The sequence below is a fragment of the Nesoenas mayeri genome (assembly GCF_963082525.1).
Source record: "Nesoenas mayeri genome assembly, chromosome: 3".
Lineage (NCBI taxonomy): Eukaryota > Metazoa > Chordata > Aves > Columbiformes > Columbidae > Nesoenas > Nesoenas mayeri.
Window position 1 is genome coordinate 105640160 of NC_137544.1, and position 12272 is coordinate 105652431.

General features: G+C 37.5%; 1 protein-coding gene across 22 annotated transcripts in view; it reads right to left on the reverse strand.

Moving 5' to 3' along the window:
- NRXN1 (neurexin 1) overlaps nucleotides 1-12272 on the reverse strand; it is a gene marked incomplete at both ends in the record, with an annotated part of 724694 nt that overhangs the window by 422149 nt on the left and 290273 nt on the right. For all 22 annotated transcript variants that reach the window (XM_080342501.1, XM_080342500.1, XM_080342497.1 and 19 more), the window contains one exon: nucleotides 9189-9627. In XM_080342501.1, the coding sequence (XP_080198627.1) occupies nucleotides 9189-9627 (439 nt within the window). The remainder of the gene's footprint in view (nucleotides 1-9188; nucleotides 9628-12272) is intronic.

The window sequence follows — 12272 nt, forward strand, 5'->3', positions numbered from 1 at the left end:
TACATGAAGTCACAGAATATACTTATGTTAACCCAATTTAATTTTATTTACTAAGCAGAATCATAGAATCATTTAGGTTGGAAGAGATCCTTAAGATCATTGAGTCTAACCATTAAACAAAGTAAAAAAAAAAAGTTTAAAAAAGTTAACAAAAAAGTAAAACAACTAAAATCACTTTAAAAAGAATCTTCATGTAGATCTTCACAGAAGTGACTCTTTACCACTCTATGGGTGCAAAAGCAAGCAAAATATAAATCAAAACATTATATAGGTGACCAGATTATTATAAGGTACCAGCCACATTATGCAACACTTATCCACTGAACACACTATTAAAAGTGTATTATGACACTGAAGAAACACATTTACCAGAATGTATTTATCATATATATATATATATATATATATACATAAACCTAACATGATTCACTCTTTCCACTATCAGCATGACACAGATCTCAGAAGATAACAGTGATTACCAAAAAACTCCCACTGTCCTGGGAGTGGTGCATGAAAATAATAAATTCGGAACTTTTATAGCATAAATACTAAAATGTGAGTTTTAAGTAAAGAAAGGCAAGTCCGAAAAAGATCATTCTTTTACTTGGATATATCCTAAAATTCAGGCTTGTCTTTAAGCAATGAAGAGGGGTCCTGTGGGAGCTACATATTTTGTTTGTTCTTTTGTTGGTTCAATAGGTTAACTTCAACTAGTAAAAGCTCTTTGGGATAGACATCTCAGGAGATTCAACCCCCATGTGACACTCGAGGCGTATGGATTTTAGAAGGGCTGGATACTACCAAAACTACAGTCTCAGTACTATCAGAAGAGATCTAAAGGATAAAACAAAGGTTTGCATAGCCGCCTTTGTGCATCTTTACGAGCATGTTTGAAGAATGTTTGAGAATGTGGTCAGTTTTCTCTTGTGTATATTATCAGAAGCGTTTTCTGTCTCAGCTGAAAAATCACATAGATGTAAAGTGAACTTCCAGTCTTAGCTGTAAAAAATAGGCAAGTCGAACCAACATCCTTTCCCTTCCTAACCTCCACCTGTTTAAAACTGATAAGACTATTATATTTTGCTAACTCTAAATATTTGCATTGCCGCTCAGATTCTTGAAGCAAAACTTAGCCCTTGTATGGAACACTTGCTGTAGATTTGACGTTAGGCATACAAGCATAAACATTTTGAGCTTTGATTTCATTAATCAGCTGTTTCAAACAAGGACACCTCTGAATGACCTCTTAAACCAAGACAGCTAACTTTGGTGAGAGCATCCTGGGTATCAAGAAGGACTGCTGACAGACAATAGATAATTTCTCATTGTAAAAAATAAAATAAAAAAAAAAAATCTGTAAATATAAATCACATTTGTGCTCAAGGTACTTCTTACTGCTATTGTTGCTTGCTCTACAGGCTAATTTAGGACCAAATGCTTTAAACCTGTGTTCAGGCAGCACTTTTAACAACATACATTAACTCAGCTTCAGCCTCCAACCTCAAGCTCATGCATTTGCACAGTGCTGTTTTCTGCTGGACAAAGACAATTGTGTGTTCAAGCTATCCATGATGCTAGAAGACATCTAGGGCTCCATTTCTACTGAAAAATAAACCAAATAAGTCTTGATGACTTTCAGTGCAGAGGAAGAAACAGGTAAATCTCAGCCAGTATAGCTGTGACATTAATATGCTGGTTCAAAATCTAAGTTTTACTACACAGAAGGCTGAGAGAAGTGAATGATAAAGGAAACAGTAGATTACCACAAAAAACTACTCCTTTGGAGAAGCCCTCTGAAATCTTAGCATGACCATAACATCTAATGACTTTGGGTAGAAAAACGTAACAAGCAACAACTCTTCTGTGCATCTTTTTCATGTTTTGTAAGTCCATGGAACCCCTATTACCCAGCTGGGCTTTCTCCAATTTACTGCTGGACATATCCATGACTCATCCATGACACCTACATACTGTGTGTATTACCGTTGATCAAAAAAATGCTAGTTAGCTTTATTTAATCCTTTTTGTTGAGAGCTACACCAAGTCAAATAGCACCTGCAGAAGATTCAAAGCTTTAATAACTCACTGTAGCTCAGCTGTTATGTAGGAGCTTGACCAAAATATCATGTAGCACACTGTCAAGAGCAAGAACTATGGCTAGAATACAAACAGTCATTAGCCTAGCTAACAGGAGAAAATGCATGCCTGGACACCAAGATTTTCATGCTATGAGTTACCAAGCTAACCTGTTTTCTGGCTGAACTTCTAACACCATGTCCAGGCAGCCATACAGCCAGTACTACTGTTGGTCTCCAAATTACCTTTTATTATCTCTGAGAGGTAATACAAACTTTACTCAGTAATTGCTTTGTAAATGTACGGGGCGGGGGGGAGGGGGAAGCAAAGAAAAATAAGGGGAAATAAAAGAAGACTGCCAAAACACATAAAAAATATTACTTTTTTGAAATATCCTAAAATAAAATGCAAATGCAAAACTCAAGTTCACACAACAGGGGCCTACAGAACAATGGGTCTATAAACAACTTCGGATTCATGGTGCATCCAGAGTTGACACAGGGGTAGAGTGCCCTGTTTCATCTAGCTGTGTTTTTTTGTTTGTTTTTAAGCCCGTCATCTTTCTTCAAAGTTTTCAAGTTCTATTGAAACCATCTCAAGTTGGACCTCATGACAATAGCAGCTGTTACCACAGAATCCAGGGATAGTAACACACATCTCCTTTGCTGGGTTTCAACCCTACTTTGTCTGGGATTTATAGGCAGATTAAAAGGACTTGTTCTGTCAAATCACCGTGTGCTCCAATCCATTTGAATGCTTCTTCTTGAGAATGTGAAGAGACACCAGTTTCCAGAGATGCAGAAAGAAGGGAAGCTAATGGAGCAAAGCAATGTCTTATGTGACCAGCACAAGAAAAGGTTTATAATTTGTCCTGTAAAGCTAATGTAACATCAGCCTTTCTCAAATCAGAATTGTCAAGTTGGATAAGAGGGAAAAGAATTGGACATATCTTGTTTTACAAAATAACCTAAAGACAACAGAATATAATGAGGAAGCTGCAGGTTCAGAAGATTATTGGCCTCTCAAGAGAAAAAGATTATAACCTTAGACGGCAACATCTCTGTAGTAAGAACCAGCCTGTCAATTATATCTTTGCATAGTACCTAGCATAAAAGCACCCATAACCAGATCAGTAGTCACACTATTTCTTTGAAAATAACAACACCGGGGCAATAATGTCTGCCAGGAATCAAACAGCTTCCTTCTAAAGTTTTTTAATATTCAAAGTAAGAAATAGTGTCTGTATTTCCACCAGAGAACGAAATGAGAAAAAGCTGATAGCATTTGGTTTGTCCAGTCTGAAAGAAAAGAAAAAGGGGAAGCCTGAAAGACAAGAATATGTGGGATGATTGATTTAGTCTGGGAATTCATGACCCACCTTCAGACTCTAAAAACAGGTAGCATTTCTTATCTCCAGAAACCAGACATAAATTTAAGGGTCCTATAATGACCTACAGGCGCTCTGATTCTAGAGTATTTTACCTGAGAGCAAAATGTAATTTAAACATTCAGAAATATCTTTATATATTGGAGGAACAGCCTGAGAAAAACTAATGAAATTATGATTTTTTTTGAAAATTTTATTGATTGAAAATATAACTTATTAGTGGGAAGCTCTTTAAAAGAAAAAGTCAACAATAACATACATACAGGCAAAATGGGAAATATATAGGGATGGATGGAGAAGCTCATTTTATCACTCTACTGAGCATTTGTGAGGTTTACCTTAAACTCTGAGAAATATGCAGATCAGCTGAGAAGTCTGCAGAAGATGGCAATAAAAATGGTCAATAGCTACAGAACATGACATACAAGGATAGGAAGCAGCTAGGGTCTATGAAACAAACTAGAGACTGATATAACAGCATTCAGATCATAAAAATACAGAGCTATGACACTGGGAAAAAGTGTGGTATATTTTGTGCCTGCTGTGAACAATGAAATCATAGACATAATGGCTTGTTTCATGTACAGAAATATGTAGTTTATGAATTATTACATAGGGAGGTTGTACAGTGTCCACTGTTGGAGGTAACTCAACAAACATCTGTCAAGACTGATGCAAGTGCTCTATCACTACTTTCATTGGAGAGCTATAGTAGAGGACGTCTCCAGGTTACCCCATCCCAATTTTCCTATGAGCTCATGAATAAATGAAAAACACTACTGGGATTACTGGAAGAATTTTCCTTAAAATGCAAGAAAAACCCATGATGTAAAATATTAACATTTGTTGAAATTGAAACATGTAAAACTAGCAGTTCTTAAAAGGCTGGAAAGATGGGAGAAGGAGTATATAGAAGTGAACATGTAAAAAAAAGAAAAAAAAAAAAGAACCTAAAACAACAACTGTCATGGTTTAGCTTGAGCTAACAATACAATAGTGGAGAGAATCAAAAGGGAAGAGAGAAACTTGGATTGAGATAAACACAGTTTAATAAAATAACAAAATACTAATACACTACTAGTAAATATATATATATATATATAAAATAGAAATAAAAGATACTAAAGGCAATTCCTCACAAGCTCTGTCCACAACTGAGCAGCCAGTCCTAGGAAGCAGCGCCCTGGTCCCGAAAGGAGGAAAAAAGTTAAAAGGCAGTAAGGCTCAGAAGCCTCTGCAAAATGGCAAAAAGCCCAACTAAATGTCCTGCACCAAAACCCCCCCAGCTCCAGCAAAGAAAGAGCCAAGAAAGAACACACAAGAGAAAAAACACCCAAGAGCAAGCAAGAGCAGGGATGCCTGAGGGAAGACTGGAAGCTCTCCTTAAATATGAAGCATGACAGTAATAGGATGGAATACTCTTATTGATCAGTGTGGATGTCAATCAAGCTCTGCCCCATCTCTGCTCTCCTTCCTCAATGCCTCACACCTGTGGGCAGAGCTCAGAGTGTCCTTGGCTCTCAGACCAGAGCAATTCAAAACATTAGCTCTGTGCTGGGGTGTTATCTCTTCCTCTCAAACTAGGTCCAAATAATGAGCGTACTAGCTATGAAAAAGAAAGGTTTCTAACTGCACAAAGAAAATAATCTCATTTTTAGTCAAACCAGCACAACAACGTGATATCAGCAAAGTACTACTTGCAGTGAGATACTGATTATAGTTAAAATCTAATTACATACTCTAGAGAAAATTTCTGGTATTTAACCTGAAACTCTAACTGTAGTTCAAAATTTCAGTGACTTCTCAGCTCTTAAATGCTACCTACCTATAAATACATTCTTATACATTCTGTTTTATTCTGCCATTCACAAATGGAGGTTGACAAGAAGAGTAAGTTTTGTTTCTGATTTCACTGTCTAACGATGATTTCCAAAGGATGAATGGCAGTTTAGTCAAAAAACAATTGTAAGGTTTTTCTTTAGTATGGTAAGCAGTTTAACAAAATTTTAATCAATACTCAAGTCTCAAAAAACAGTTATTAAAGCTAACTGTACTATGTTACAAGAAACACTGTGAGCAAAGACCTTTACATTTGTTTCATGATCATGTGTGGGGTTTTTTTGTTTGGCTGGTCAATTTTTTGGTTGGTTTTTTGTTTGTTTGTTTTTTAGTTTGTATTTACCAGTTTTATTTCCCCCCCTCCCAGTTCCTTTGCTGCAGAGTTGGCAGTACTGCTAAGAGTAGAACAGACAAACATTTCCCTTAGGTATGAGTTAATGAGCCTCTCCAATCATATTCATTATCTCAGCAATTTACTTTTTCATAAGTCTGTGTATAAGAAAGAAAGACACATTTCTAAATCTTGTCTCAGCTCTGATCAGTAAAATTTGAAGACTGTAACTACAGCTACTACAGCTATTCTGATCTTTTTGTTACCTTATCTGGCCTATTTAGTTGTTTTTTGTGCATGCGAAACACATTTGCTTATTAAGAAATAGTGAAAAATCAGAGTAAGGTATTCTAAATACACTTTACATCTTGTGCGCTAAAGCATAATATTACAGCTGTGATGAGAACTGTGATCAGAGCATACAGCCCATGACAGGACACATGTGAAGCAGCTATAAAGCTACTGTCCTTTGCAAGAATTCAGAATAACCATGAATACTGGAAGGGAACTCAGCTCACATGGAGGACACAGTAGTTGCTACCAGGCTGATGTCTTCTGCTGTATACCTAGCAAAAGAAATGGACAGCTCCCCTCCCTCTGCTGCATACCTAGCAAGAAAGATGGACCAATGGAGAAAGTATGAAAGCGTTCTTTACTTAACACTGGGAAATAGGGTCTCAGAAGTTCCTTTTCATCAGAGATCTTCTTTTTAGGGAAGGAAGCCCTCAAAGTAGGTCTTACAAGCAGCAGGATGGGGTTCTAGGGTGAAAAACTTCTACAAGAAAGTTCCTTCAGCAAAAGGAAATTAAAGGGCTCTCTTCCCTCTTTCTTGTATCTCCCAAAATCTGAGGCGATCAGCAGAAATACTAGTGAATAGGGCCCGGATAAGCACAATTTTAAAATGTGTTCTCATTCCTTACATCTCCCCCACTGCAGTCTCAGATGGGCAGTGGCACTGTCTGTAGTTTAGAGTGGCTGCTCCCTGTGACTGAGAGTCTGGAAGAGACCAAAGGATGAAAAATAAATCGAGTACTTGCTGACCCAGCTAACATGACAGTCAAGGAAATTAGCAAAGCTCCTTGAGAAATGTCACAGCTTTCTATTATCGCAGGGAACCACTATGCATTGGATTTGAAGGCTAAGAGTAAAAGGTTGCAAGACATCAAACTTCACTTAAAAAAAAATAAAAGGATATTTGAGCTATTTATTCATTAACAGTAGACTCTCTTCCTTTATACTTGATAGGTTGAGAAGGATTTTGTCAGCATCAATAAGAAAATATCAGAATTTTTTTTTTTTTTTTAAATACAAGGTATATTCGTTCTCTTATACAAAAATTCTGAAGATAAGCAAGTGAAAAACAATCATATTCATATGATTTCCAGTATGTTTGGTTTTGGGTAGAGAAAATAAATGAAAAAGCTTCTTGGAAAAGTAAAGCGGGTTTCATTATTCATGGAAAAAAGCATAATAGACCAACATGCATTAATCATGAGGAAATAATCTAAACATAACACATCTGATTGGAACAGGAAGTACCAAAGAAAATAGGAACATACAGTTTATTGTTAATTGTTAGGCAATCGTTTCACTTGGTTAGATCTGACAGTCTAAGATACTACTCAGCCAATATTCTCATTAAGAAAAATAAAAGCATTACTACTGTTATTGGTACTTCTCCAACTGTAAAGTATTATAGTATCTATTAAAATAACAGAAAATCTTTGATGTCTGGTTCAGATTTCAGCTAAAAATTCAGTTTGTAAATTCATATGCCTATGTATTATTAATTATTCCTGGTAAGAGTTCAATGTTTTAGGAATAATAGCTACTATGGTCAGTTTCCAAGAGTGACAGAGTAAATAAAGTTCACTCATCTTGATCATCAGCTGGACTAATTTTTCTTTTACATATATATTTGACTATTTAGAATTCTACTTAGAAATAATATGTATTGCTTCCTAAAAAATCAAACTCCTTACAATTAGAATGTGAAGCCATACAGCCCAGGAATCAAATAATTATTTTTCATAATCCTAGTGTGGACTGATCACAGTATCACAGTATCACAGTATGTTTGGGATTGGAAGGGACCTCAAAAGATCATCTAGTCCAATCCCCCTGCTGGAGCAGGAACACCTAGGTGAGGTCGCACAGGAACATGTCCAGGTGGGTCTTGAATGTCTCCAGAGAAGGAGACTACACAACCTCCCTGGGCAGCCTGTTCCAATGTCTGTCACCCTTACTGAGAAGAAGTTTTTTCTCAAATTTAAGTGGAACCTCTTGTGTTCCAGCTTGATCCCATTACCCCTTGTTCTATCATTGTTTGCCAACGAGAAGAGCCTGGCTCCATCCTCATGGCACTCACCCTTTATATATTTATAAACATTAATAAGGTCACCCCTCAGTCTCCTCTTCTCCAAACTAGAGAGACCCAGCTCCCTCAGGTGCTCCACTCCCTTAATCATCTTTGTTGCCCCAATTGAATTTGGTCTGATTTTCAGCATGGATTTGACTGAATCTTCAATGTAAACTTAAATCTCATTTGTAGGTAGTAAGAAAGTAAATCATAAAACAATAACTTTTGGGGATGAAGTTTCAGAAAGAAATTATAAACATAAGTCATGGAAAAGGAGTCACCAGAAAGAGGAAATTGGGAAAAATCCCACAAAATGGAGAAAGAGAGAAGATTACATTTTTCAACACTCAGTTTCATAGTGTACATAAACTTCAGACTGAATACTTACATAAATCAGAAAATTATCCAATGGACTGAATTGCAGACTCACTACAATTCCCCCTCTCTCATCCCCAAATTCTGGCATGAACTATACGAAAGGTATTACAGAATAGATTTGTCCTTCAATTAATGGGTATTGATTATTTGCTGTAGTGAGGATACATACTCAAGATCAAATGCAGCTGAAACACAAGGACAGTTTCACTACTCACATGCATTGTATGTTATGGTGGAGTTCAGTAATATTAGGAAGAGTGTATGAATTCTTTATTTTTATCCTTTTCAGGGAGATCATTTGTCAAGTAAACGACTATAGAATACAAATCATACTGAGAGAATGAGGCAAGTCACTTATTTTCATTTCTGCTGATATGTATTGTTAGCCATTCATTAGCATGTTTTTAATTATGCCGAGATCTGCTGACATGATTGGAAGGTCTGTGCAGTTTCTCTGGGCCAAATATTCCCTATGTTGGAGATTACTTTCAGTAATTCTCTTTTGCCTTATTTTTACTCTTGAAACTTGCTACTTCAGCTACTTAGTGTAAGCAAGCACAGAGGGAGATTATTGTTTGTTTTTGAAGTACACAGCACACTTACTTGCAAGATTAAGTACCTGATTACCCAATAAATTTTAACATAAGTTACTTTACTCTGCAAATCACTGTATTCTGCTACCTGACAGTAATGACTTCTTCTATTTCCCTTATTTTTGAGATGATATACAACCCTAATGGTGGCAGCACAATATATATCCAGTATTCTCTCAGATACAACATGAAAAAACATAATGAATATTAAGAAAAGAAGCTTACCTGACCGTCCATCCCGTTGAAAATCCACATGGTACCATTCACCATCATTCACCTTCTTCTGCAAGGCTTTTATTTTTATAGTACCTGATCCCATGTCTAACAGCAGGTAGAGGTGGCCATCAAGCATCTCAATTGCAAAAAAGTCAACCTTCACCATCTGTGGGTGTTTGGCATCCTTTTGGTGCCTTGGTTTTCCATGACTGAAAAGAATCAGGCCATTTGGCTCAGTGGTACGGAAGTCAAATGATATTGAGCCTGTTTTCTTGGCATTCCACTTTGGCAAAGAGATGAAAGACTCTGGTGTTTCAAATGTGATTGGATCTAAGGTTGCAACATTCTCACATTTAAATGCTACAACCCCATGAATCTTCATTTTAGGATCTCCTTGCTTGGCAAGTCGAGACAGCTCCAATCTGACATCGTTATTTTTATATACAACCTGCAGGCAAAGCAGAGAAGTTACTAAAAGGAACTTAACTATTTTAACCAAATAAATATATCCCTGAATAGTCATGTTATTTAAAGGATAATAATTATGGTATATAGATATGACAATTTACATACATACAAAATTAAATAACTATTCTCATTGACTAATGATTTAATAACAGTTTTCATTAAACCAAAGTCGTTCCAAAAATATCCCTCGAGTTAATTCAAACAATCTGAAAGAGTATGCACATACTTTATACTATCAGTTGCACATTAGTTTGTGTGGCCTTGATTGCTTAAAAGCCCTCTTTGTACAGCCATTCTGCTATGTTAGAGAAGTATTAGAGTCCTTCTTCCTTTAAACTCTTTGTCACTGTCTCAACTCTTCCATTCCTGTACAGAAAATTTACCAAGGTCAGATACTTTATAATTCAACATCTTTTTAGTTTGTCCTTGGAGCTGATGAATAATAGCATCCACGGTATTCATGAAGCTACAAGATAGGGAAACTAGTATCATACAGATCAAAACAGATGAAAAGAAGATAATCTTTGAGCCAGTACAGCTGGACAAAAAAAAATAAAACCACTTACATATTTTCCCTGACTGAAGACTTTTCTGATAAAAATGAAAGACAATATTAGTTTTAAATCAAATTGACCTCCACAGCAAATATTCTTGCTTTAATTCACATATTTACTCGGCTCAGAGAAGTCTGTCATGATAAAACCATTTGCCAGGGTTCTAGTCTTTACTGGTATATTCTGAAATGGATGTTATTTCTGTGTTGCCCAGGATACACAGACCATTTAAATGAAGCTCCCCAATAGCAAAGGTGTGCATGAGTATTTTGCCAATATTTTTACTTATTCAATAATACTCAAGCTAAAATACCACTGCAGGTCTCAATATGAAGGCATTGTGACAGAAGCTAAAATCTTCTCTAAGGTTAAGCCCACATTAGAAAGCAATTTGGAGCAAAAGCAACAGCTCAGCAAATCAAAACACTTTGTGCTAAGGCTTCTTTATCTACAGGTTCCATACCATTCAGGACTAGATCATGCCTGGCCCCTGATACAGTATTGCTGCTATACATTGTAGTCTGCACCTGTTCAGGGGATCAGCCACTGGTTTAGATCTTTAACAGAGGTTGGAAAGTCCTTCAGGAGTACTTAGGGTAGAGCTTCTGGATTAATTTCCTCTGAAGCCTCGTTTGAACACAGGTGAGCCCCACTCTGCAAACTGATCTGGCACACAGTAAGTGGAAGAGACAGGAGATGTACTGCAGAACCATGCTACTGTGAGAAATCAAAATACTAGCATACACAATCTAAGATGGCATACCCCACAAGTGAGAGCTGCTAGTGAAAAATGGTGCTTAAAGATCACAGAATACTGAAGAGATAATTGATCGATGAATTTTACTGTAAGATCTGCGTTCTTTCAAATAGTATCATTATTCATGCAGCTAATTTCATCATGAGCCACGGCAGAATTATTCTACTACATTAAAAATGTGTTATAAAGCCAACAAAAGGCCTATTTCTTCACTTTATGTCAGAATTTGGTACAAATGCTGCTGTTACCACTGGATCTGTGTCTCTAATGACAACAAATAAACCTCACTGTGTATTCCTGGCAGCAGAAAGGCCACACAGAGGCAGATAACATGTTGCCTTCTTTAAGTGAAGACATTGGAAGTGACTAGAACTGGACTAACTCATAATCTTAGAGAATAAGGATCCATATTTGCATTTATCAAATACCTCTGTAACATCTCAGAGTTCGCAGATTACAGAAAGGAATTTAGAAGAACACTGGAGAATTGGGATATGCAAGTCATCTCCCATGAGGTGACTTTCTGTCTTTAGAGTAATCAAGAAGGAAAAGAATGCAGCAAGAAGATGATGTTAAAGCAGTGGATGTGTTCTATCTTGACCTCAGTAAAGCATTCAACACCGTCTCCCACAGCATCCTTACTGCTAAACTGAGGGAGTGTGGTCTGGACGATCGTGTAGTGAGATGGACTGTGAACTGGCTGAAGGAGAGAAGCCAGAGAGTTGTGGTCAATGGGGCAGAATCTAGTTGGAGGCCTCTATCTCGTGGAGTCCCTCAAGGGATGAAGGAATTGATTGCACTGTCAGCAAGTTTGCTGATGACAGAAATACCAGGAGGAGTGGCTGACACGTCAGAAGGCTGTGCTGCCATCCAGCGAGACCTGCACAGGCTGGAGAGTTGGGTGGGGGAAAATTTGATGAAATACAACAAGGGCAAGTGTAGAGTCTTGCATCTGGGCAGGAACAACCCCAGGTTCCAATATAAGTTGGGGAATGACTGTTAGAGAGCAGTGTAGGGGAAAGAGACCTGGGGGTCCTGGTGGACAGCAGGATGACCATGAGCCAGCACTGTGCCCTTGTGGCCAGGAAGGCCACTGGCATCCTGGGGTGTATTAAAAGGGGGGTGGTTAGTAGGTTGAGAGAGGTTCTCCTTCCCCTCTACTCTGCCCTGGTGAGACAGCACCTGGAATATTGTGTCCAGTTCTGGGCCCCTCAGTTCCAGAAGGACAGGGAACTGCTGGAGAGAGTCCAGCGCAGAGCAATGAAGATGATCAAGGGAGTGGAGCATCTCCCTTATGAGGAAAGGCTGAGGGAG